General features: G+C 44.0%; 1 protein-coding gene across 1 annotated transcript; it reads left to right on the forward strand.

Moving 5' to 3' along the window:
* Window positions 1-5,793: 5,793 nt before the first annotated feature.
* On the forward strand, window positions 5,794-27,986 carry cdt1 (chromatin licensing and DNA replication factor 1). The gene is made up of 9 exons (XM_063067073.1): window positions 5,794-6,652; window positions 10,440-10,660; window positions 10,775-10,969; window positions 11,892-12,037; window positions 13,609-13,712; window positions 16,344-16,532; window positions 23,289-23,441; window positions 23,574-23,775; window positions 24,367-27,986. Exons 1-9 carry the CDS (start codon window positions 6,035-6,037, stop codon window positions 24,528-24,530), a joined length of 1,992 nt encoding a protein of 663 aa, XP_062923143.1. The 5' UTR covers window positions 5,794-6,034; the 3' UTR covers window positions 24,531-27,986.

Raw genomic sequence — 27,986 nt, forward strand, 5'->3', positions numbered from 1 at the left:
GAAACCAGAGAGTAGTGGTGGATAACTGTTTATCAGATTGGAGGACGGTGTTTAGTGGTGTGCCTCAGGGATCTGTACTGGGTCCAATGTTATTTGTCATATATATTAACAATCTGGATGATGGGGTGGTAAATTGGATTAGTAAATATGCAGATGATACTAAGATAGGTGGAGTTTAGATAATGAAGTAGGTTTTCAAAGCTTGCAGAGAGATTTAGGCCAGTTAGAAGAGTGGGTTGAAAGATGGCAGATGGAGTTTAATGCTGATAAATGTGAGGTGCTACATTTTGGAAGGACTAATCAAAATAGGACATACATGGTAAATGGCAGGGCATTGAAGAATGCAGTAGAACAAAGGGATCTAGGAATAATGGTGCATAGTTCCCTGAAGATGGAATCTCATGTGGATAGGGTGGTGAAGAAAGCTTTTAGTATGTTGGCATTTATATATCAGAGCACTGCGTATAGGAGTTGGGATGTAATGTTGAGATTGTACAAGGCATTGGTAAGGCCAAATTTGGAGTATTGTGTACAGTTCTGGTCACCAAATTATAAGAAAGATGTCAACAAATAGAGAGAGTATAGAGAAGATTTACTAGAATGTTACCTGGATTTCAGCACCTAAGTTACTGAGGGGGATAGATAGAGTTGACGTGGATTGGCTTTTTCAATTGAGAGTGGGGGAGATTCGAACAAGAGGACATGAGTTGAGAACCAGAGGACAAAAGTTTAGGGGTAACATGAGGGGGAACTTCTTTACTCAGAGAGTGGTAGCTGTGTGGAACGAGCTTCCAGCAGAAATGGTTGAGGCAGGTTCGATGTTGTCGTTTAAAGTTAAATTGTACAGATATATGGACAGGAAAGGAATGGAGTGTTATGGGCTGAGTGCAGGTCGGTGGGACTCGGTAAGAGTTCGGCACGGACTAGAAGGGCTGAGATGGCCTGTTTCTGTGCTGTAATTGTTATATGGTTATATGTTGCGGATAGAACAGAGGACGGAACACTGCCTTGTTATTACATTTTGCATTATTTACTTATGTTGTAATTTTATGTTTTTGCACTGACTTTTTGCCGCAAAAGACATCAAACCTGATTCTGAATTCTGGGTCGTAAGAAACAGCTCATGCCTACATGCAGATGGAGTGTTTTTTTGTGAAATGAATACAGGAGGTTCACTGATACACTGGAGAGCAGGACTAATTAAGCTACAAACTGGGTGATGGTGCAAGACAAAAGAGGGCGGTAATGGTTCGATGTAAGAAACAAAAGAATGATCCCTAGGAAATGCAAATTGGATAGGCAGAATAGCAGAGAGAGCAGGGACAATGAAAAATCTAGCAGAAAGCTTTCATGACCCATAAATGCGGGGAAAAAGTTACGTATAGATGGCCGAATTACAGTCCAGCCAATGATGCGTAAATATCAATCAAAGCATCAGCCCACATTTCCTCCTTTCCCTATTATTCTGGTGAAGTCTTTCTGATAACTAATTCTCAATCAATGTCAGGTTCTTGACTGTATCTCCATGTCCTCTAACATATGTATGGCTTTATCAAGTTTTCTAAAATGCAAATCCACCATTCTTTGGTTCATCGTTATATATTTTAAGCCAAATCGTCAAGAAACTCCAGTAGAGTGACTTGTCTTTTGTAAACCCATGCTTTGTTCTGTTGCATTATCAGACATCCCACCTCTCTTGGAACTTCCGGGAGTCTCCCGCATATTAATAGTGGCTCCCTGATGCCCGCAAATTATATACAATATCACGGAAATCAATTTTTTTGAGAGCGAGCGAGAGAAAAGCAAGAGAGAGCGCGCGCAAGAGAGAGGCAGAGAGAGAAAGCAAGCGAACAACAGGAATTCTGCAGACGCTGGAAATTCAAGCAATACACATCACTGTTGCTGGTGAAACTTTGATGTGAGAGAGAGAGAGAGAGAGAGAGAGAGAGAGAGAGAGAGAGAGAGAGAGAGAGAGAGAGAGAGAGAGAGAGAGAGAGAGAGAGAGAGAGAGAGAGAGAGAGAGAGAGAGAGAGAGAGAGAGAGAGAGAGAGAGAGAGAGAGAGAGAGAGAGAGAGAGAGAGCGCGCGCGCGCGCGCGCCATGGCAGAGTGTTCTAAAAAATATATAAAATGTACGTCACCCCAGACTACACTAAAGTGTACCCCTGCCTAATAGGGGTCAAAAATACTGACAGCGTTGCTCGCTGCACTGTTTGCAACAGTGACTTTTCTATTGCCCATGGTGGGTTAAGATTGACGTGTTGAGGTGAGTTTAACAGGTGTCGTTCGTTCATTAGCATAGCTAATGTTATTTAAACTAGCTGGCTAGCTGCTAAGGAGCTACTCTATTGCAGACATCCCACCTCTCCCGGAAGTCTCCCGCAAATTGATGATGCTACCTCCCTGAAATGAGTTTTTGCAGGGTGGGATGTCTGCATTATTCTTTTTAAGCTATTCTGTTATTACACTTTTCATTATGAATTTCTCTTAAACAAGATGGAAGTTCCCCTCCCTCCATTTCCTAAATAGCAAGGGGTAACATTTAATACTCTGCAGATGCTGGGGTCAAAGCAACACTCACAACATGCTGGAGGAACTCAGCAGGTCGGGCAGCATCCGTGGAAATGATGGTTCCGGCCCGAAATGTTGACTGATCGTTTCCATGGATGCTGCCCGACCTGCTGAGTTCCTCCAGCATGTTGTAAGGGGTAACATTTGCTAGAATTCCAGTCTTTGTCAAGATGAAGGTCAATAATGTGCCCTGAAGTTAAATTAAATTGAAATGCTCAAGACAACATTTTGCATCATTGACACAAAATAATCTGCAGATGCTGGGGTCAAAGCAACACTCACAAGCTGGAGGAACTCAGCAGGTTGGGCAGCATCTGTGGAAAAGGTCGGTTGACGTTTCAGGCCGGAACCCTTCGTCAGGACTGTAGGGGGAAGGGGCAGAGGCCCTATAAAGAAGGTGGGGGGAGGGTGGGAAGGAGAAGGCTGGTAGGTTCCAGGTGAAAAACCAGTAAGGGGAAAGATAAAGGGGTGGGGGAAGGGAGGCAGGGAGGTGTTAGGCAGGAAAGGTGAAGAAAGAATAGGGGAAAACACAATGGGTAGTAGAAGGAGGCGGAACCAAGAGGGAGGAGGTAGGCAGCTGGGGGAGGGGGCAGAGTGACATAGGGATAGGGGAAGGGAGTGGGAGAGAATTACCAGAAGTTGGAGAATTCTATGTTCATACCAAGGGGCTGGAGACTACCTAGATGGTATATGAGGTGTTGCTCCTCCAACCTGAGTTTAGCCTCATCATGGCAGTAGAGGAGACCATGTACGGACATATCTGAATGGGAATGGGAAGCAGTGTTGAAGTGGATGGCTACTGGGAGATCCTGTCTGTTTTGGCGGACGGAGCGGAGGTGCTCGACGAAGCAGTCCCCCAATCTGCGTCGGGTTTCACTGATGTAGAAGCTGCACCGGGAGCACCGAATGCAATAGATGACCCCAACAGACTCACAAGTGAAGTGTTGCCTCACTTGGAAGTACTGTTTGGGGCCCTGAATGGTGGCAAGAGAGGAGGTGTGGGGACAGGTGTAGCACTTGCGCTTACAGGGATAAGTGCCAGGTGGGAGATCCGTGGGGAGGGACATGCGGACCAGGGAGTCGCGGAGGGACCGATCCCTGCGGAAGGCGGAGAGGGGTGGAGAGGGAAAGATGTGCTTAGTGGTAGGGTCCTGTTGAAGTTGGCTGAAGTTGCGGAGGATTATGTGTTGGATCTGGAGGCTAGTGGGATGGTAGGTGAGGACAAGGGGAACTCTGTCCCTGTTGTGGTGGAGGGAGGATGGGGTGAGAGCCGAAGTGTGGGAAATGGAGGAGATGCGGGTGAGGGCATCATTGATGACAGCAGAAGGGAAACCACGATCCTTAAAGAAAGAGGACATTTGAGATGTCCTGGAAGGGAAAACCTCATCCTCGGAGCCGATGCGGCAGAGACTGACGAACTGGGAATAGGGAATGGCATTTTTGCATGTGGCAGGGTGGGAAGAAGTATAGTTGAGGTAGTTATGAGAGTCAGTGGGCTTGTAGAAGATGTCAGTGGACAGTCTGTCTCCAGAGATGGAGACCGAGAGATCGGGAAAGGGGAGAGAAGTGTCCGAGATAGACCAAGTGAGTTTGAGGGCTGGGTGGAAGTTAGAAGTAAAGTCGATGAAATTGACGAGCTCAGCATGGGTGCAGGAAGCAGCACCAATGTAGTTGTCAATGTACCGAAGGAAAAGTTGGGGAGCAGTACCAAAATAGGTTTGGAGCACAGACTGTTCCACATAACCAACGAAGAGGCAGGCATAGCTATGGCCCATGCAAGTTCCCATAGCTACACCCTTGGTCTGAAGAAACTGGGAAGAGCCAAAAGAGAAGTTATTGAGTGTGAGAACCAGTTCCGCCAACCGGAGGAGGGTAGTGGTGGTAGGGAACTGGTGAGGTCTATTAACCAGAAAGTAGCAGAGGGCTTTGAGGCCTTCTTCATGGGGAATGGAGGTGTATAGGGATTGGACATCCATAGTGAAAATGAAGCCATTGGGACCGGGGAACTGGAAGTTATTGAAGAGGTGGAGAGCATGGGATGTATCCCGGATATATCTGGGGAGAGACTGAATTATGGGTGACAAAATGGAGTCCAGGTAGGCAGATACAAGTTCGGTTTTGCATCATTGCTATGAGGTGACCATTTAATAAGTTTAGAATGGAAATGGGATAGTGAATTAAAATATAAATTGAACAGTAAACCTGTGCTCTGCATTTCGCTCACCACAGCACGTGTCAATTGTGGGTGAAAGAATGCGAGCTCCACAGAAGAAGCCCTGTAATTTACACAAAAATGTGAATTTTCCAGATGAATGAGCTGAGAATGAGTGCACATTGTCCAGTAGTACCCTGCAGGCACCAACAGTAAATGCTACGGCGGCCAAGTAAACGAGACTTTACCTATAGGGCAAGGCCTGTACAAAGCTAACCACTTTAGTTTCTCCTATCATTTCGGATCTCCCCCTCCCCCTTTCAAATCTCTTACTATCTCTTCTTTCAGTTAGTCCTGACGAAGGGTCTCGACCTGAAACGTCGACTGTACCTCTTCCTAGAGATGCTGCCTGGCCTGCGGTGTTCACCAGCATTTTGTGTTTTTCACTCCAGTTTTCGTTTAATCTTGCAGGTCTGATGCGATGCTTTTAAAAGTAAAAATGAAAATGTACTTTGTGCAACTAATTACGTAACAGAACTGTTTTGCATTCCTCAGCGAACTCAGTTTAGGAATTAAAATACTCCTGTTAAAAGCAACGTGTATGTTTACACTTTGGGAGAACTAACAAGATTATACGTAACTCGGGGTACAGAGAGCCACACACTCGGCTAATCTCAATAATCAATTTAACAAATTCTTTGTAGTTAATAGAAAGGTGGTGACGTTATTGAGATAATTAAAACATTTTTAAAAACTGAACTATATTAACAAGTCATAAAAAGAGCGCAATTCCCCCGCACTCATTTGGCGCCGGAGGAAGACTGTACCATTCCAAGCGTGGCGAAGCAATTAAAATAGTCCTTTGCCTATTCTGGTTCCCGGTGGCAGACCGACAAAGGAGTTGCCGCGTCCCTGAAGCAGAGATGTTTGGTTTTAATTATGTGCAGGTTTTTTATAGCGTTCAGGGGGAAAGCAGCACAGACAGTTTAATTTGACCGGCGGAGACTCCCGGCGCGGTGAAGTGGAATAACCCGCGGGGAGGGGGGGGTCACGTGTGAGTTTAGCGCGAAAGTTTGGAGTCGCTGCGGGACCGGACCGGATCTGCTCCGGATTGTCCCCGGGAGGAAAGGAACAGCGTTTCCAAGCCGCAAATTGAAGACAGTTTGGAGCTCTCGGCTCCCATCCCGGACCGGGTTGAGTTGCGGGCAGTGCTGGGACAATTCTTTGTTCGGGGGGTGGGGGTACCGTACCGCTGGAGCGTCTGCTAACCGGGGCAGTCCGGCTGGTGTTGGCTTCGTGTTCACTCCGGTGCCATGGCACAGGTCAAGCTAACAGACTACTTCCCGCAGACTAAAAAAGCGAAGCGGGACCCGCTGTCCGCGAAACCCGGGAAGGAGGGGTCTCCAGGCGACACAACCTGGTCACTGGCCGAGGAGCGTGGACCGTCCCGGAGGAAAGTGCTGGAAGCTCGGCCGACGGTACCGCGGGCTCGGGCCCGGGCTCCCAGCAGCGAAAGCTCGCCTCTCGCACCGGTCAGAACGCCCGCCGTTCAGGACACCTTTAAATCGGTGCCCGCAAGCCGGGAAAAAGTTTGCACGACCCCCAAACGGGAGGCAGGTCGGACAGCGTCCACGCTTGAGTATCTTGTGACCCCGTCAAAAGGGGTCTCGGAGTTCGACTTGGGGGCTGCCGGTTTGGGGCCTGGTGGCGACGGAGGAACCGGGCGGCAGACCAGCACAGCGAAAAAACGCTGCCGCTCCGATTCGATCGATGAGGCCGAGTCACGGCCGGTGGCAGTGTCGGTTTTGCAGGGCCCACAGCGGGTCCCGTCTGCCCGGAGGTGCCTGGTGCTGCAGCCACGAGAAGCAGATGATGGTCTGCAACGAGATACCAAGGCTGAAGAAACGGCGCCGCTACCACCGGAGGCCACGGTAAGGTTGAGCTTTGGCCGGGGCCGGTAAAAACGCTTATCAAAACCTCGGGGCGCCCCAGAGCACTTGAAGAGAACAAGCTACTTTTGCATTAATTACAGTTGGAGGGAAAGGAGAAAGAAAAACTGGCCTCTGCGATTTGCACCTTTCACTTGTACAAAAGATATTCGGCCCAACGTGTCCATTCAGGTTGCCAGTGCAGCAACCACTAATCCCACTCCCCATCTATTTCCTTGTACCCTGCAGTATTTTTGTATATAATCATAGAAGAGTACAGTTCAGGAATGGGTCCTTCGGCCCAGGGACCCCAGACTGCAGATACTGAATCTGGAGCAAGTCTGCCGGAAGAACTCGGCGGCATCTGTGGGGCCGAAAGGCACTGTCGACGTTTCAAGTCGAAACCCTGCAGGGTGGCTCCAGGTTCCAGCATCTGCGGTGTCTTGTGTCTTTACACTCGGTGCCCTGACGGGAGCCTAGCACGGCTAGACTTTATCAGCATGTCTACCTGTGAACACACACAAAATGCTGGAGGAACCCTGCAGGACAGGCAGCATCTGTGGAAAAGAGTCCAGTCGTTGTTTCGGGGCCGAGACTTGGTACTTTTTGTTTGCACATAGATGCTGCCTGGCCTGCGGAGTTCCTCCAGCATTTTGTGTGTGTACGTTGCTTGGATTTCCAGCATCTGCAGACTTTCTCTTGTTGTGATTGGTGACGCCACTTTGATGGAACTACAGTAAGCACTTGTACTCCTACAACACACCCGGGGGCTTTACCGTTCTCTACAAGTCCTAGGCTGGTTTGATTTCCCAATATGCAACACTTTGCTCTTGTATTCCTTTGCCCACTTGGCTGACGGAGATTCCTTTGTAATATTTGATAACCACCTTCACTGTCCACCACCTGTTTAAATGTCATTTGCAAGCTTGCTAACTATGACTAGTATATTTTCAGCCAAATCATTTATTTGAATTTGAATCGACTTTATTTCTCACACTCTTCACTAGTAAAAATCTTTATGTTGCGTCTCCGATTAAATGTGCATTTTGTAGTAATTTGTAAAAAAAAACATGTACAATAGGACAGGCAATATAACAGAAATACAATCGTATTGGTGTGAAATAATCAGTCTGATGGCCTGGTGGAAGAGGCTGTCCTGGAGCCTGTTGGTCCTGGCTTTTATGCTGTGGTACCATTTCCTGAATGGTAGCACCTGGAACAGTTTGTGGTTGGGGTGACTCGGGTCCCCAATGATCCTACGGGCCCTTTTTATACACCTGTCTTTGCAAATAGCCTGAATAGTGGGAAGTACACATCTACAGATGTGCTGGGCTGTCCACACCACTCTCTGCAGAGTCCTGCGATTGAGGGAAGTACAGTTCCCATACCAGGCAGTGATGCAGCCAGTCAGGATGCTCTCAATTGTGCCCCTGTAGAAAGTTCTTTGGACGATGAACGTCATGGGCCCGACACCAATTCCTGTGGCACACCGCTACTCACAGCCCTTGAGACAACTGTGTACTGTCACTGCATCCTATAATGACGCCCATTGGGTAGGCACTTAGCTAGCTCTCCCTGAATCCCTTGCAATCTACCTTTCAGACCAGCCCTTAATGCAGCACCCTGTCAGTGACCTTCCATGTACCCCCTGCTCTCATTCAGCCTTGACAAAACCTGTGAGACATGGCTACCCATGTCTAAAGCTGCGCTAATCATCACCACCCTGTCCCTGTCCTCCCTAGTCCGCTGATGAACTGCATCTTCCTGGACTGTCCCTGTCACCCTACCCCAACAATGGCATGACACCAGTTACCCTACAGTCGATTGGGGTTCACCCGTGGCCAAAGCAGATGTAAACATCCTTGCAAGGGCCTTTGCAGTTTTTTTTCCCTCACTTCTCAAAAGATGAGAGAATGCACTTGGTCAGGCCCTTGGGTAGAATGCACCTCAGTGTGTGCAAGACCACCTACACCTTATCCTTGGTGATTTCTATATGGTCCAAGACATCACGACTCTCAGTCCCCAGCTTCCATTGACCCCTCCATGGCAAAAACAGACGAGGAACCCCAACTGCAATAGCTTGTCCACCTTTGAATTCTGTTTATAGTGTACATCATCCTCAGACCACCAGCTGGAATCACCCATCATTTACTGCGGTGAGCATTGATCATGGGGAGTGTTTGCTTTTAAACATTGCAGGTCCATTCCTGTTACCCGACTCAGTGGTTGGGAAGGTTATGGGGTCTAGTTCATGAAACATTGGTCAGTTGTTCAGATTTAACGTAGAACAATTTTGAAATGAATAAAGCAAATTCCTGCTTTACACTAGAATGTTCAGTATAATGCTATTTATTAACTTAACCTTCCAAATGTCCACGGCTGTAGTTTGATAAGTGGTCAGTTTTGAGGATCAGTGAATTATGTCCATCATATGAGCAATACTTCCTAATTATGCATGTCAGTTAGGAGTTGGTCTTTTTAATTATTGATCGAGCATTCTTGAGACTCCAAGCTTATCAATCTGATGGTTTTAAATGTCAGGTGTTATTATTTAAACTTCTAAGAATTCACATAATGCCGTTTTGAGTCCTGATGCTTGCAAAATGTCTAATAACAAAACTGCTGTTGCCATCCCTTGTCAATCTAAAACCTGTTTGATTTCTAGCTTCCTAGCTCTAATGAAACATCAGTTTGACACTGACTCCCTCAACCTGATAAGTTAAATATTTCCAACGATTCTGCCTTCAATTTTAGTTTCTTTGCTGGAAGCCATGTACGTACCATTAGGCTCCAGAAGAGCTTCTATCCCACTGTTGTAAGACTCTGGGAAGGATCTTGTGCAATGAAGATGAGCTTTTGATCTCAGTCTACCTAGTTTTGGAGTTGATTGTCCACCTGCACAACACTTTCTCAATAACCTGCATTCTGTTAATTGCATTTTCTTCTGTACTGCCTCATTGTGCTTGTATCTGTCTGGATGACATGCCTAGCAAAGTTTTTCTCATACATCGGGACATGTAACAATAATAAGCAATTGACAAATTTGCCACCGCCTCATTTCCACTTAACTGCCTACACCTGACCACCAGATCTTACTTCTGATTTCACTATCATGATGAAAACTGAGAACCTGGCTGTTGAGGTAAACTCCTGATCTGGGTTAACAATTAGATTCAAGATCCATTTACTGTCAAAGAATGTACAAGTTGTACATCCTTGAGATTTGTTTGGTCACAGTTAGCCACAAAGCAAGAAACCTGAAAGAACCCAATTTTAAAGAAAACATCATGCATAACAATTGAGGCGAAAAGCAACACTGGGTTCTCAGTAGGCCCAAAGCCTTGTTTATCCGTTCATCGTATTAGCAGGCGTGGAACACAGCAGCCGGGGCAGTCTTCATAGTCTCAGCGCCAGGGAGTGTCCATCGTGGTCACTATTACTATAAGGACGTACCTGAGGATGGTGATACTAATGTGTTCAGCTCCTCTCTGCAACATCCTTCCCCACCCACCACCACTTAGGATGCATCTCCTCATGAGGTAACAGCTTTGAGGAAGGAGGTTTCTAAATTTGCAAGATTCGAACAAGAGAAGCCAGCAGATACTAGATATAAAAACAGCCTTCCGTTTGAGGCACCTGGCCTTGTTTTAAAATATGGGGCAGTGTCAGTGCAGAATGCTGAGAAATGCTCAGTTATGTAAAGAGTGACTGATAAATGATTTTTAAACGAAGTATTGAAGGAATTAGTGATGAAAACACTTGTCTTCAGTGTGTTTGTCCTGTCCCATAGGTGGACAAGGCACCTGGAAAGGAGGATCTTTTGGCTTTAAAGAGCCGGTTGCAAAGAATTCAGAAGCTCAGCCAAACAGCTCATTTCCCTGCACCTTCTGAATTGAGCGCTGATGCCAAAAGTCGCCTAAAGCGAGTTCGAGAACTCAAACTGAAGATACAAGAAAATAAAGAGCTGGAAAAGACAGATGAGCCAGAGGAAAAATTAAGTGAGGATGAAAGGTGAGGAGAAAGCAATTTTTAAAAAATCACTAGAACAACAAAATTACAAGTCTATTAAAGGTCCTTGTTGATGAACAGTTTCATACAGCAGTCCTGATGATCATTTTGCTCCAGGGTGAAGACACCAGCTTACCAGCGTTTCCACAACTTGGCACAAGATGTCCCACCAGGGTTGACCTTGCCTTTCAAATACAAGGTGTTGGCAGAGATGTTCCGTAGTATGGACACTGTTGTGAGCATGTTGTTCAATCGCTCCGAGACCATTACCTTCGCCAAGGTGAAACAGGGTGTTCAGGACATGATGCGGAAGTGAGTATGAGCCTATACAAGTGGGCAGAACAAATTCTGGTGCTGTTTACCCTCTTGTTGAAGGGTAAATATTTCAGTCCTGAGCCTTTGCAATTTATTGATTAAAAATAAATTACTTGCAGAGCTGATAAAATTCATTACCAGAAACACTTCTGTTTAACTAACATTTTGATTTCCAAAATACACTTTAGAATAAATGGCTTTTGAAAATAAATTAACTACTTTCCAAAACTTGTTATTTAAAAGCTTTGGAGCTACTAAGTTGATATCTGGCAAAAAAATTCTGAAATTTTATAATTTAAATGTGCATGTGAGCTTGATTTCAATGTTTGAGAAGTTTCGATAGGCTCCTGGATGGGGTGTGGAGGGCTATGGTCCTGATGCAGGTCAATGGGAGAAGGCAGCTTGAGTGGTTTTGGCATGTACTTGATGGGCTGAAGGGCCTGTTTCTGTGCTGTACTTCTCTATGACTCAATATTAAAAAACAAACAAAGAAATCTTTTAACTTCATTTTTAATGAGAAAAGTATTTCATAGTGTTGGTGTGATGGTTTCAAAATTCAAAGCAAATTTATAATCAAAATACCTACATGTCACCATATACAACCCTGAAATTCATTTTCCTGCGGGCAATCACAGTAAATGCAAGAAACAATGGAATCGATGAAAGACTGCACCCAACAGAATTACAAAAGTATATTGCTTAAAGGGAAATTGCAGATTGCAGTGAGAGTAATTCAGAACAAATATATTTAGAAGTTTTGTAAGCAGTCTGCAACAAGTCACCATGGTTCACCAGTGCTACCTTGACCATTCATTTGCAGGAATATTATCAAAATGCTAACAAAACTAGTACCAATATTGTTGAAGTGATTGCTAGTTATATTAGTCCAGCAACAGTTAACCTTGAAATCTCTTCGTAGACAATTTGAACAGCGAAATGTTGGACAAATTAAGACAGTTTACCCATCGGCATACAAGTTCAGGCAGGAGAAAGGAATCCCAACGTGGAGTGGCTCTGTGAAGAAATCTGACTACCAGCTCACCATCGATCCTGTGTTTGAAGGAGGTAAGTAGTGCTAAGACTGTGAATTTTGTTGGACATTGCTGTCTTTGTCAGTGTAAGGACAAAATAAATAGATGATGGTACAGAATTTAGGGTCTTATTGGTGGTGAAGCTCATGACAAGGAATTGCAAAGAGACCTTGATCAGTTACGGAGCTGGGCTACGAAATGGCAAATGAGTGTCAACTTGGATAATGTGAGGTGATGTATTTGGGACATTCGAACAGGGTGGGGCCAATACCGTGAAAAGCAGGCCACTGACGATCATGGTGGAACTGAACGACCTGCGAGGACAAGTGCACGGTTCATTGAAAGCAGCTGCAGGAGTGGACAGGACGGTGAAGTGAAGGTGGTGTTCAGCTGGCTGGCCTTCATCTACAGTTGCACAAGTCAATGGTGAGGCTGCACTCAAAAGTATTTGGTCACCCTGTTACTGGAAGGACATCAAGCTGGGGAGGGTGCAGAAGAGATTGCCTGGATTAGAGAGCCTGAGTTACAGGAAGAGGTTGGCAGCACTCAATCTTTCCTCCCTGGAGAAGAGGAGGATGAGGGTTGACCCAACAGATGTTTAATTAAAAATCATGGGTGTGAGTAAGATGGATGGTCATGGTTTTTCCCTTGGGTTGGGGAGTACGGACAAGGTGAGGAAGAGGAGATTTTTAAGGCCTGAAAGGTAACTTCTTTTACACGGAGGATAGTGAGGACCTGGAATGAGCTGCCAGAAAAAGTGGATACAATTGCACATTTAGGAGGAGGGTTGTGAGCAGAACATAGGCAACAAGGGACTAGCGGGGAGTGTGTGGTCAGCATGGACCAGTTGGGCCGAAGGGCCTGTTTCTGTGCTTGATTGCTGTCTGACTCTGGCTAAAATGGGAGCAAGAGTTGGCTGTTACTCTCCAACCCTGCTTCGCTATTTGGTGCATCACAACTGATCCCCCTCCAGTCTCAACCCGTTTCCCCCATTCTCCCCATAGCACTTGATACTTTTTTACATCTAGAAATGTTACAATCTCCTTAAGGCTATCTGGCAGAATTCTCCTGTTTCACCATCCTGAGTCTAGATTTTCCTCCTCTCCATACTAAATCTCTTGCCACTATAGCCCGATACTTACTGTTTCCGATATCCAGCCTGTCTCACCCTATCAGAGTTCTGGAAGTTTCAGTTAGATCTCTTGTTCTGCACACCCAAGTATTATAATCCCACCTCTCCATCCTTCCTGAGATACTGCTCCCATGAAATCCATCCTTTCATGTTTACTACCCCACCATATGGCTCAATGAGGGATGCCACCTATCCTATTAATGTTGCATTTTATGTATTTTCCCACAGTTTTGCTTACCGTCTCTTGTATAAACTATTAAGTGAGGTAACAGCTTGTGTTTTTCTAGCTTTTTGTCCTGCCTTTAAAAATAAACAGCGTTACGTTTTCTGTTTCACTGTTAATTGTCTTTTATTCTTCCGGCTCTTTCTTTAGTTGCTGTTTCACCTCTGGTCCAATTCTTAACATTTGCACAGCAGGGCTGAAGGAGATCTTCAAAAAAGCATTTAAAAATCAAACTGTTTTCCTCCTGCAGGGGAGAAATGTGAAGGGCAGACACAACTGAAAGCCTCCCACATGCTTTTGCGCCGGCGCATTTTCCATCGGAACCTTACAAACATGGTGAAGCAGTACCATAAGGTAAGCCTCCTGTCTTTGGGCTGACCTGGCAGCTTTATCCTCGGGTATCAAAGACCTGACCTGTGATACCAATGTATTGGCATCATCACCCGTTCTGCCATTTTTAGTCTGGTTTTAATCCTGGAAGCCATATGGTCTGCAGATCATTATGGCCATAGTTCCACTGATGCTCGTAAGTGCTACTTTGAGATGGGTGTGGTTGAATATATCAGCAGGAGATTGCCAATCTCAATATCTTTTTTAAGTACAAAGTTCTTGAACTTAAGTTTCTCAAAGCAAGTATTGTGATGCAGCACTTAATGACCTCTAGTGGTGAACTCAACATCAAAGAATGGTTCTGACTTCTGGCTTCAGGTTCCTATCCATTTTCCAAATACTGAATCCCATCAGCTGTATACAAGGATCTTCTGGTGTTACTTGGAGGTTGGACCAGGCCAAGCTCCTACCCTCAACCCTGAAGGCTTGTTTGGTGTGGTGCATGATATGATCTAGGTTTAGTGTGAATCTAAGAATCAAATATCTTTGCTATCTTTTTCAAACTGCTGATTTACTTTGCAACAGATGATCTGCTGGAGGAGTTCTGGTTCCATCTACCATTCAGCTCTTCTAGTGATTCCCATTTTCACCTCCATTATCAGAGTCCAGCATTGGTAGCCCTGTTTATCTGCTGCCTTTCCTCCCTTTCTTTGTCCCCTATTCACCTGCCAATGTCTCGGGTCTAGTCTGTTCCCCTCCTTTACCAGGTGTAAACTGCTTGTCATCTTGCACCCTTCCTCAGTTTACCTATTGCCTCAGACTCCTGTCTCACCACTTCCCATTACGTTTGGCTGCACCATTCTTGTGTTTGTCAGTGGCAAACTGGCATAATCCCATTGTCTTGCTCTTGATCGTAATCTTCTGGTTTGTGACTCTTCAGGTACATGTTCATCTACTTTTGACTTGTTTCTGCCTCTGCCATCCTTTTAGGCAGTAAATTTATCTCCTGTAACACTACTAATCCATGAATGATTTACTTTAATTCCATGCACTGTGAACTTTTCTACCAACCCAATTAAAACAGTTAATCAACCAGGCTCTGTGAGTGAGAATTCACCCACCAAGCCCTCATTCAGCCACACACAATTAATCTGAAGGAGTTCATAATTGACCATAAACTTAACCAGCCTTGTGCTGTCTCTTTGAGAGCAGGTTATAGGTTGGATGTTTTTGCAGTTTGACCCACCAACAGATTCCACAGATCAGGAGTATGATGGTACTTTTTCTCCCATTTGTTCAGTGAGTACAGCCCCAATGCACGGTTTGGACAAAGCTCTATATTGATGGGTACCTGGTCTTCTGAACATTAATTCCTTTTCCTAGTAGCACACAGTGTTTGCTGTGTGAACACTACAGTACATTTCCCTGCCATCTCCAACTGTTTAGACTCCTGATTTGACCATCTCAATGCAAAGACTAATGGTTGCATTTAAAACATTACTTCTATCTCCTCTGCCTTCCTGACTTTGAAACATAGCATTGGTTCGTTGGTGAAGATCGTGGAGTTGCTCTGTGAGTGCTTCACATGGATTGCAGTATGTTTAAGAATGTAGATCCTCAATTTTTTTTGGATTGGTGTTTCAATATAGTGCTGAGGGCAGACTGCATGGCTGGACCTGCAGTCTTTCCAATGAAGTGTTAAATGTGTAAAAAGTTCAAAGTAAATTTTATTATCAGAGTACATACATCACTACATAAATCCTGGAGATTCATTTTCCTGCAGGCATACCCAGTAAATCTATAGAATAGTAACTATAACAAGATCAATGAAAGATTGCCAAAGACAACAAACAATGCAAATGCAAATATAAATAAATAGCAATAAATAATCAGAGCATGGAATAACAGGATAAAAAGTCCTTAAAGTGAGATCATTGGGTGTGGGAGGATCTCAGTGAATGTAGTTATCCACTTTGTTGAAGAGCCTGATGGTTGAGGGGTAGTAACTGTTTGAACCTGTTGATGCAAGTTCTGAGGCTCCTGTACCTTCTATCAGAAGAGCATGGCCTGGGTGGTGGCAATCTCTGGTGGATGCTGCTTTCCTCTGACTGTTTCGTATAGATTCAGTTTGCTCAAAGGTTCAGTGACATTAAGAGAATTTTATCATATTTTTATGAGCAGCTGTTATTTTTGTTCCTCCATGCTCTTATTTTTCCATCATGCTCCTCACTCCTTTTCTTTTGACACGCACTAAAATGTCTGGCCTTGTTAGTGGCACTCTCAGCCCATCACCTAGTAATGGCATAGATGAGGCTCTGAGATGGACATGTTGGGCCACGTTTTGCAATACCTGTACTTATAGATTGTGCTTCATTTTGGTACTAATAATTTCTGTAAATAGTTTTGAATTGAGTGTCAACTCTGCTGAGGATGTGTAAGAGGTGTTAGTCAGTGCCAGTACACTCCTCTTCCATGTTGTACTGCATCAACAAAGTTGGTGCTTTGCAAACTCTGGGATGTGAAAATAACATTTTTGTGAAGATCACAGCTCTGGGGACTGATCGTTTGGAAGATTTCTTGACAGAAATGTGAACTTCCAGAAACTGATGAAGCAATAACTTTTTATTTGCCTTCTCTCTCCCCCCCCCCCCATAGGCATTTTTAGCTTCTCTTAACCCTCCGATGAATGTCCCTGATGACAAGCTGACGCGATGGCACCCACGCTTTAATGTGGATGAAGTCCCTGACATTGTTGCTGCAGAACTTCCCCAGGCTCCAGGTATTGAGAAGCTAACAACGGCCCAGGAAGTACTGGATAGAGCCCGCAGCATGATGACACCAAAGGTACTGATATGGCACCATGTAATGTTTCCCAGAATCCAGCCCCACGCCTATGGATTGTTCGGGTGGGCAAGAGTGGGGTCTTTGTAGTGGGGTGAGAAAGAGAGGGACTTCCTCAAAGTGTGAACATAGAACAGTACAGCACTGACTGGCACAACATCATAGGCTGAATAGCCTATCTTGATGATATCTTGTACAAATGATCGCTTCTGGTGTATCAATATCCTGCCATTCCCTTGTATTTGTGTGTCTATCTAAATGCCTCTTAAAATCCACCAAACTGCCTGCTTCCACAACCATCCCTAGCACCCAGTTCTCTCCATTTTCAATAAAGTATTGCCTAAGACTTCCTCTTCCCCCACCACCAACCTTAGAAGCATTTAAATATACAGTACTGTATATTATAGCTAGGGTGCCCAAGACTTACACAGTACTGTGCAGGTTCACAATCCCTTTTCTGAAATCCAAAAAGCTCCGAAAACCAAAGTTTTTTTTGCCAACAGCTGACGTCACTCGGGTGTGACGTGGCAGCACTAGCAGAGACCGCCAGACGTCAGTTGTGGCTCAGCGCTCGTACTGGTTACACGTGCATTTGCTGTTCGCTGATATTCTGTGTTTGCTGTTGACTTTGTGTTTAATTTCACTGTGAAAATGTCAAAAAGAGCTGCAGGTACCCCTGTGGGTAACAGTGGAAAAAGAGAAGGAAGTGTCTGTTTCATTATCAATAACACAGAAAGTGGAGTTATTGCCGAAGCTTGATCGTGGTGTGTCTGTGCTGCATCTTACTGAAGAATATAGTGTCGGAACTACCACTGTATATGATTTAAATCAACAGAAAGACAAGTTACTGAAGTTTTATTGTGACAGTGACGTTCTACATTTATTCCAATAAGTCAGTTACCATGCGTTTGATTAGCTTCGTTTGAAGCTGTATATTTTTGTTTTATTGAATGCTTTTTCTTGTCATTATTCCCTAAACAATACAGTATAACAACTATTTACATAGCATTTACATTGTATTAGGTATTATGAGTAATCTAGAGATGATTTAAAGTATACCGGAGGATGTGTGTAGGTCCAGAGCTCCGCTGGGTCCTAAAGTCCACCGCACTGAGACAGGTTAAATAAGGGACTTGAGCGTACGTGTTTTTTTTTTCGGTATCTGCTGGGGGTGGGGGGAGGTCCCGGAACCAATAAGGAGGGATTCTGAAATCCAAAAAATTCTGAATTCCAAAATGCAACTGGCCCCAAGGATTTCGGATAAGGGATTGTGGACCTGTATTTCTAACCATGGATCAGAGAGCGAGTTTGTAAATTTGGCGAGAGCAAAGGATGTTGGGAGTGGTGAGGGTGGAGCACTGGGGAAGTGGTGTGGGACAGGTGGCAGTGAAGGAGTGCCAGTGGTAAGGGGAGGGTGGTGTGGGTGCAGACACACCCAGCCCAGAGATAAGAGTCAGGTTTATCATCAATCACGTATCGTGAATGTTTTTTTTTCCCCCTGCTGCAGCAGCAGTTCAGTGCAATATATAAAATTACTACACTACTGTGCACGTTTTAAGCACCCTAGCGCGCGTGCGCTCTCTGATATATATCCTTGCACAAGTACTGTATCCTCCTGTGCCCTTATGTTTGATATTTCCACCTTGGGGAAAAGATTCTGACTGTCTAGCCTGTCCACAGTTTTCATAATTCAAAAAAAAACTCCCCCTTGTAGCTGATACCCTCTAATGCAGGCAGCATCGTGGTAACCTTTTCTGCTCCCTCTCCACTGCCTGTATGTCTTTTCTATAGTGGAGTGAACCAGGACTGTGCATAATACTCCCAAGTGCGGTCTGAGTAAAGTTTTATATAACTGCTGCATGACTTCCTTACTCTTGCACTCAGTACTCTTAACAATGATCCCGTATTTTTTAACCACTTTATCCACTTTGTATACGAAGCACTTAGACCCTACATTGCTATGAAGATGCCTACCGTTAACCATGTACTTTCATTTGACCTCTCAGAGTGCAGCATCTCACATCTGCTACTTCTCTGTCCATATCCGTAAGTGATCTACAGTATATCCATCTGTATTAGAACATAGAACATTACAGCACAGAAATAGGCCTTTTGGCCCTTAGCTGTGCCAAACCATTTTTCTGCCTAGTCCCACTGACCTGCACCTACACCTCTCATCCATGTACCTGTCCAAGTTTTTCTTAAATGTTAAAAGTGAGCCCGCATTTACCACTTCATCTGGCAGCTCATTCCACACTCCCACCACTCTCTGTGTGAAGAAGCCCCCCCTCCCAATGTTCCCTTTAAACTTTACCCCTTCACCCTTAACCCATGTCCTCTGTTTTTTTTTCTCCCTTAGCTTCAGTGGAGAAAAAGCCTGCTTGCATTCACTCTATCTATACCCATCATTACTTTATATACCTCTATCAAATCTCCCCTCATTCTTCTATACTCTAGGGAATAAAGTCCTAACCTATTCAACCTTTCTCTATAACTCAGTTTCTCAAGTCCCGGCAACATCCTCGTAAACCTTCTCTGCACTCTTTCAACCTTATTAATATCCTTCCTGTAATTTGGTGACCAAAACTGAATACAATACTCCAAATTCGGCCTCACCAATGCCTTATACAGCCTCACCATAACATTCCAGCTCTTATACTCAATACTTTGATTTATAAAGGCCAATGTACCAAAAGCTCTCTTTACGACCCTATCTACCTGTGACGCCACTTTTAGGGAATTTTGTATCTGTATTCCCAGATCCCTCTGTTCTACTGCACTCCTCAGTGCCCTACCATTTACCTTGTATGTTCTACCTTGGTTTGTCCTTCCAAAGTGCAATACCTCATACTTGTCTGTATTAAACTCCATCTGCCTTTTTGTAGCCCATTTTTCCAGCTGGTCCAAATCCCTCTGCAAGCTTTGAAAACCTTCCTCACTATCCACTACACCTCCAATCTTTGTATCATCAGCAAATTTGCTGATCCAATTTACCACATTATCATCCAGATCATTGATATAGATGGCAAATAACAATGGACCCAGCACTGATCCCTGTGGCACACCACTCGTCACAGGCCTCCACTCAGAGAAGCAATTCTCTACTACCACTCTCTGGCTTCTTCCATTGAGCCAATGTCTAATCCAGTTTACTACCTCTCCATGTATACCTAGCGACTGAATCTTCTAACTAACCTCCCATGCGGGACCTTGTCAGAGGCCTTACTGAAGTCCATATAGACAATATCCACTGCCTTCCCTACATCCACTTTCCTGGTAACCTCCTCGAAAAACTCTAATAAATTGGTTAAACATGACCTACCATGCACAAAGCCATGTTGACTCTCTCTAATAAGTCCCATCCAAATACTTGTAGATCCTATCTCTCAGTACTCCTTCCAATGATTTACCTACTACTAATGTCAAATTTACCAGCCTATAATTTCCCGGATTACCTTTAGAGCCCTTTTTAAACAACGGAACAACATGAGCTATCCTCCAGTCCTCCGGCACCTCACCCGTAGATACCGACATTTTAAATATATCTGCCAGGGCCCCTACAATTTCAACACTAGTCTCCTTCAAGGCCCGGAGGGAATACCCTGTCAGGTCCTGGGATTTACCTACTCTGATTTGCCTCAAGGTAGCAAGCACCTCCTCCTCCTCCTCCTCAATCTGTACAGGTTCCATGACCTCACTACTTTGCCTTATTTCCATTGACTCCATGCCAGTTTCCTTAGTAAATACAGACGCAAAAAAAAACCATTTAAGATCTCCCCCATTTCTTTTGGTTCCATACATAGCCGACCACTCTGATCTTCAAGAGGACCAATTTTATCCCTTACTATCCTTTTGCTTTTAATATACCTGTAGAAGCTCTTTGGATTATCCTTCACCTTGACTGCCAAAGCAACCTCATGTTGTCTTTTAGCCCTCCTGATTGTTTGCACTTTTTATTACTCCTCAAGCACCTTATTTGCGCCCTGTTTCCTATACATGTTATATATCTCTCTTCTTCTTTATCAAGAGTTCCAATATCCCTTGAGAACCAAGGTTCCTTATTCTTACTCACTTTGCCTTTAATTCTGTCAGGAACATACAAACTCTGCACTCTCAAAATTTCTCCTTTGAAGGCCTCCCGCTTACCAATCACATCCTTGCCAGAGGACAACCTGTCCCAATCCACGCTTTTTAAATCCTTTCTCGTTTCTTCAAATTTGGCCTTTTTCCAGTTTAGAACCTCTACCCGAGGACCAGATCTATCTTTATCCATGATCAAGTTGAAACTAATGGTGTTATGATCACGAACTAAAAAGTGTTCCCCTACGTACACTTCCATCACCTGTCTTAACTCCTTTCCTAATAGGAGATCTAATATTGCATCCTCTCAAGTTGGTACCTCTATATATTGATTTAGAAAACTTTCCTGAACACATTTTACAAACTCTAACCCGTCTAGACCTTTAACAGTCTGGGAATCCCAATCAATATGTGGAAAATTAAAATCTCCTACTACTACAACTTTGTCTGCTATCTCTCTGCAGATTTGCTCCTCCAATTCTCGCTGACTATTGGATGGTCTATAATTCAACCCCATTAATATGGTATACCTTTCCTGTTTCTCGGCTCCACCCATATGGCCTCGGTAGACAAGCCCTCTAATCTGTCCTGCCTGAGCACTGCTGTAACATTTTCCCTGACTAGCAATGCCAACCCCCCCCCCCCACCCTTCATTCCTCTGCCTCTATCACGTCTGAAACATCGGAACCCTGGAACATTAAGCTGCCAGTCCTGCCCCTCCTGTAGCCAAGTTTCACTAATGGCAATAATGTCATAATTCCATGTGTCAATCCACACCCTCAGCTCGTCAGCCTTCCCCACAATACTCCTTGCATTGAAATGGACACACCTCAGAAGATTATTACCACCACACACAACCCTTCTATTTGTGACTTTGCACCCCCACTCCACTATCTGCTCTGGCACTCTGGTTCCCATCCCCCTGCAAATCTAGTTTAAACCCTCCCCAAAAGCACTAACAAACCTCCCTGCAAGGTTATTGGTCCCCTTGTAGTTCAGGTGTAACCCATCTCTCTTGTACAGGTCCCACCTGCCCTAGAAGAGGTCCCAATGATCCTGAAATCTGAAACCCTGCCCCCTACACCAGTTCCCCAGCCGTGTGTTCATCTGCCAGAGCATCCTATTTTTACCCTCACTGGCATGTGGCACAGGTAGCAATCCTGAGATTACCACCCTTGAGGTCCTGCTTTTTAAACTTCCTACCAAGCTCTCTATACTCGCTCTTCAGGACCACCTCACGCTTTCTTCCTACGTCATTGGTACCGATATGTAGCATGACACCTGGCTGATCACCCTTCCACTTCAGAATGCTGTGCACGCGATCAGAGACCTCCCTGACCCTGGCACCCGGGAGTCAACAAACCATCCAGGGGTCTCTGTCACGACCACAGAACCTCCTTTCTGTATCTCTAACTATCGAGTCCCCTATCACTACCGCTCTCCCCTTCTTCCACCCTCCCTTCTGCATTGCAGAACCAGACTCCGTGCTAGAAATCCGGCTACCACAGCTTGTCCCAGGTAAGTCATCCACCCCCCCCCCCCACCCCAACAGTATCCAATGAGGTATACTTGTTGTTGAGGGGAATGGCCGCAGGGGAACCCTACTCTGCCTGCCCTTTCCCCCTTCCCTCGCCTGACGGTAACCCAATTACCTGTGCGTTGCTCCTTTGGCATAACTACCTCCCTGTAGCTACGATCTATAAACACCTCATTCTCCCGAATGATCCGGAGGTCATCCAGCTCCTGCTCCAGTTCCCTAACACGGTTTGTTAGGAGCTGCAACTGGATGCACTTCTTGCAGGTGTCGTTGTCAGGGACACTGGAGGTCTCCCTGACTTCCCACATCCTGCAAGGGGAGCATTCCAACATCCTGCCTGGCATTCTCTCTACTCTAAACAAACAAAACAAAACTTACTGGAACCTACCCTTGCCTCTGCCTGTTCGCGCCAAAGCCATCCCACTCTGCTCCCTCTCACTCCGCTGCCCACTGTGTGATCTTTTTTAAACCTTTGGCGCTCTACGTCGCGCACCTGCGCAGTCTAGCCTTTTTTCCCCGAGCAGTGTTTTAAAAATAAATAAATATAAATGTCTTCTTTCTGAGATTCCTACTCCTCTCTCGGCCTCTTGCTCCAATTTAAAAAAAGACTGTTGAAAATGTCTCTCCTTTTTAAACCTTTGGCGCTCTACATCACGCACCTGCGCAGTCTAGCCTCTTTTCCCAGAGTAGTGTAAAAAAAAGTCTTCTCTCCAAGATTCCTACTCCTTTCTCAGCCTCTTGCTCCAATTTCTTTGATAGTTCTTTAGACTATCCACAACTCCACTAATCTTGATGTCAGATGTCACCACAAATTTGCTTATCCAGCCATCTGCATTTTCATCAAAACAGATTCCAGCACTGATCCTTGTGGTTCCAAACCTCCAACCGGATTTGCAATTGTCATCTCCACTGCCTGTCTTCAATGGGGGGGAGGGGTGCAAGTCAGTTCAGACTCCATCTTATCTGTGCATCTTATCTTCTGAATCAATCTACCACAATGGACTTCATCCAATGCCTTTGCTAAAGTTTGTTTTCCACAGCCACTGCCATAATTTCTACTACCATACCCTCATCAAGAATTAGCGTGGCTCCTCTTCTATAAGTGTACTGGGCTGAATTTTGTCCTTATGATTTTTTTTTAGATGGAGAAAGCACTTGCAAACATGGCCCTCAAATCTGCAGAAACTGCCATGGCTGCCACCACCGAACGAAAGGAGCAAACAGTTCAGAGCCCACGTCCAAGTCCTGGCCCTTCTAATGCACTGAAAGGGATCTCGCAGAGTTTGCTCGAGCGGGTGAGGGTGAAAATCTGACTTGTGACCCCATATTAACTTCTGGCTTTGATTTACTGAAGAATTTCTAATCTTTCTTCATTTTGCAACAGTGCCCATCAGAAGCGTAACCACTGATATCTAACTCCTCTACAGATCCGTAACAAAGAAGCTCAAAAACTTCAGGCAGCAATGACGAGGAATCCTGCACAGACTGAGCGTCTTCATATGATGACGAGACTTCCTGAGATAACAAGAATTCTGCGCAATGTCTTCGTGACGGAGAAGAAACCAGCTTTGAATATTACCATGGCATGTAACAGAGTGATTGACAGCTACCGCTCTTCAATGCCCCTGGGTAAATGGATTTTTAAAAATATGTTTATGTATATATGTGTATGTATATATTTCAAATGCTGATAAATTACAGGACAAAGCATTTCCCTATTTGGAGTATGAATGTTGAAGGTTTTGAAATCTGTTTCAGAAAATGGGTCTGGGGTGATGGGTGAGCAGAGGTGAATGTGAGTTAGAACACTGGCCTCCTGCACTCTCAATGATACCAGCTAGGGACCAAGGAGGAAATTAAGGATAAAGTTGGTCCCTGTACATTAGGGAACATGACCATGTATCTTCTAAGGAGGCCCTTTTAAAGGTTGGGTCTGAGAGATGAAGAAAATGAAGGCTCAGTAGATCTGATGGTCTGAATCTCACCAAATAGACCCTCACCAACAAGCAAGTGAACTCGTGAAGATTTGGAGTGAGTAGATTGAGAGATTTAGGACTTGAGGGGTTTTGCTACAACAAATAATGACGAGTGTAAGGAATAGATTTGCTGGAAGAATGGATTCTGTAGAAATATAGATTCTGCAATGAGACACTTTTAGAACACAATTACCTTGGTATACCCATGTTATTGTTTAAAGATCTTGCTGTATATATTTTTCAGGTGATATGGAGAAACACTTGCGTTTACTGGCTGATACTGTTCCTGACTGGCTGACTATCCATATAATCAGGAAGGATGTGTACCTGAAGTTGAACAAGGATGTGGAATTGAGTATGGTTGTGGAGAAGATTGCAAAAAAGATAAAGGAAGAGGAAAAAGCATGATTTTTAAATACTTTTTTTTACACACAACCTCTGCACAGAACCTGAATATCTAATGTAAAAATGTGAATTGTGTATCTGTATATTGGATAACAGGAAACAAATGCAATGGCATAGCATACAGATTTTATAGATCAATATATTTCTTGGGAAGTTTTCTTGACAACTACACAATACATTTGTAAGGCAGTAGTCTGAGTATAGTGTTTTCTTAAATTGAGTATTGACTATGGCAAGTAATATTTCTCAGAGGTGAGAGAAAATAATTCAGCTTGTAATACAGTTTCAAAGAATAAGTATTGTGTAATGTTCATGTCTTCCAGGAGCAGTGGTTTCTTCTGTTTGATTTCAAACAGTAGTGTTCACTGGTTCAGTAATTTATACTTTGAAAAACCTTTTGGGAACCATGAATAGATGTTAAATTAAAAATCGGAATTGTGTGTATGGGTGGTGGTGGTGGAGAGAAGGGAATGATTTTAATGAACAATTTGATTAAATGTTTCGCTTCTGTGACGCCTGATTTTTATTTTGAATCTATGACCAATTAGAAGTTGCAGTTTTGTAACCTGCCCTGCAAGCTTGGACAAGTGAGCGGAAGACTGTTCCCAAGTTCAGGTTCCAAAGTTAAACCGTGTTTTTGCAACTGTGCTGCGTGCATCTCTGCCATTGTGGTGGTAGCAATTACCTTCAGTCAGCTCTGCTTCACTGTTTTACATTAAACTTCGACAGGTGTTCTAGAGTCTTGTCAGTGGTTACTTCAACTGTTATACAGCTTAATGACTTTATATACTTCACCTTCTGGCTTGTATTTGGGAATAAATGCAATCTGAATTGACCACTCGGCCTGAACACCCATGTAATCATTGCTGGATTCCAGTGTGCTGTCTTGCAAATTCTGTTCAAGCCAAATACAGCTGCTTCCCTGTGACATCTGCTGGTCTCTAGATAACTGGACCATTACACTTTGTTATACCCAAGAATATAATCAGAATGTCAACCCTTGCAGGGTGAGCATAACCCTGAACATTCTTTTAATGTTAAGAATGATTAATATTTCTTCTGTCAGCCTATTATTTGTGGTTGTATTTTTAATCTCCACCATTTGCATGTTTTTTTTTGTTTGGTGGTTCCCCCTGATGTTTAACACTGGGGAGCTTGGATGTAAGTGCTGCAATATCATGTCATTCATGTTTTAAGTATCCAAGTGGTTGAAATGTAGTCTATAAATATTAACTCCAGGTTAGGTCAAGACAGGGTTTAAATGAAGTTACTTCATATATTATCTCATTCCTTCTGGCCAATGCCTTCACATTTGTAAAGTTTAGTGCCTGCTAACTGGACACAATACTCACTGGAGGCCAGGTTACTGTTAGCTTTACCTGCCCATCACCTTTGTTTCTGCGTGTGATTGGTATATGTGGCTTTCCTCCCACAGTCCAAAGATGTTCTGGTTGGTCATTGTACATACATTGTCCTGAGAATAGGTTGGTGTTTAATAGGTAGGTTGCTGGGTGCTGTGGCTCATTGGGCTGGAAGAGCATGTTCTACACTGTACCTCTTAAATGGGATAATGTGGGAAACAAGCATTTATCTAAGAATCAATAAGGACTCAACAGTTTTCAGCTAGCTAGAGTACAACTGTGGCCAAAAACTAATCGGTTCATTGGCAACATGTTGAAGAAAGCAGTTTCAGAGGCCAGATAAATTTTAGTGATGCGGCTCTCATACTCATAAGCAGATAGACAGGGTTTTTGATAGAACTTTTTCAAGACAAGCAGCATATATGATAATATTCTCTGTTTTCCTCTTAAGCAGCTGCATGAATTATGTTATTGTCTAAAAAATAATTGGAACTACAGTCGTTTGCCCAACATGGTGTAAATTGAGTTGATCATTTCCCAGGATGCAGAGAGTAATTTCAAGGCCATGTTTCTTCCCCTTTCTTTCTGAAGTTAATGCATATTACACATCTGTCCTTTTAAGAGAGCTGCAGGGTGCCATTAAGAAAGCCATTACAGGATTTTTGCACAAAAGGTCACATCTATGTTCTACATCCAAATCATGGACTGATATTGAAGGGGAATGTGAGATTTAATGTCACTCTGTTCCTATGTTGTTATCATTTTCTGCAGGAATGCTAAAAATAAGTTTGAAGTTGCAGTGAGCGCTGTTAACAACATCTATGGAAAAAAGTAAACAGTCAACATTTTGGGCTGAGACCCTTCATCAGGGCCTCAGCCCAAAAGGTCGACTGTTTACTCTTTTCCATAGATGCTGCCTGGCCTGCTGAGTTCCTCCAGTGTTTTGGGTGTGGTGCTTTGATTTCCAGCATTTGCAAATTTTCTCTTGTTAATAACATGTATACTGGTCCAATAAATATCCAGCCAGTGGTGTGGTGACATACTGCGCCAGACTTCAAAGTGTGTGGTCCCACGTTCAAATCTATCCAGCTCCTTGCTAGCTTGACACACAACCCAGCGAGGATGGAAAGCATGCAACTTGACCTCTTAAAAAAAAACAGACATACTAAGAAATGGCAAGGTTGCCAAGTGATATGCAGAGAAGAACTGTGGTCCAGGAAATTGTGTAAAATTATGCTGTGTTCATGCATGTATTTCATTGCATTCCTTAAACTTTACAAGCAGAAGAAATAAATCAAAGTGTACTGCACCAATAAAGTACTTTAAATGTAATCAGAATTCAGTTATCACTGACGTGATGTGAAATTTAATTTAGCAGCGGCAGCAGTTCAATGTAATACATAATATAGAAGTGAAAAAAGTAAGTCAATTACAGTATAGTATACGTACAGTATACTGAATAGATTAAAAATTGTGCAAAAACCAGAAATGATAGATGAAATTGAAAATAGTGAGGTATTGTCTAAGGGTTCAATGCCTATTTAGGAATCGGGTGGTAGAGGGAAGAAGCTGTTCCTAAATTGCTTCAGGCTTCTGTCCCTTCTGCCTGATGGTAACATTGAGAAAAGGGCATGCCCTGGGTGCTGCATTTCTGAGATGCCACTCCCTGAAGATGCCTTGGGTACTTGGGCTAGTACCCAAGATGGAGCCGACTAAATTTACAGCCCTCTGCAGCTTCTTTCGGTCCTATGCAGTAGCTCCCCGCCATCCCCCATACCAGACGGTGATGCAGCCTGTCAGAATGCTCTCCACGGTACATCTATAGAAGTTCTTGCGTGTATTTGTTGACATACCAAGTATAGCCGCTGTCTTGCCTTCTTTATAACTGCATTGATCTGTTGGGACCAGGTTAGATCCTCAGAGATCTTGAAACTGCACACTCTCTCCACTTCTGATGACTCTGCTTTGGACACTTTTAACTTGCACTGGACACTTATAACTTGATTTTAACTGATATGTGGCTGTTGTGTTTTACTATTTATTGTTATGTTTATTATTTAGTGCTGCGTTTGTTATGTTACGATTGCACTGCCCCTGA

This window comes from Mobula hypostoma, chromosome 14 (assembly GCF_963921235.1).
Source record: "Mobula hypostoma chromosome 14, sMobHyp1.1, whole genome shotgun sequence".
NCBI lineage: Eukaryota > Metazoa > Chordata > Chondrichthyes > Myliobatiformes > Myliobatidae > Mobula > Mobula hypostoma.

Coding starts and splice junctions, on each gene's coding strand:
- cdt1 (XM_063067073.1), top strand. CDS start 6,035: ATGGCACAGGTCAAGCTAACAGACTACTTCCCGCAGACTAAAAAAGCG. Junction 10,661..10,774: donor AAATTAAGTGAGGATGAAAG/GTGAGGAGAAAG, acceptor ATTTTGCTCCAG/GGTGAAGACACCAGCTTACC. Junction 13,713..16,343: donor TGGTGAAGCAGTACCATAAG/GTAAGCCTCCTG, acceptor CCCCCCCCATAG/GCATTTTTAGCTTCTCTTAA.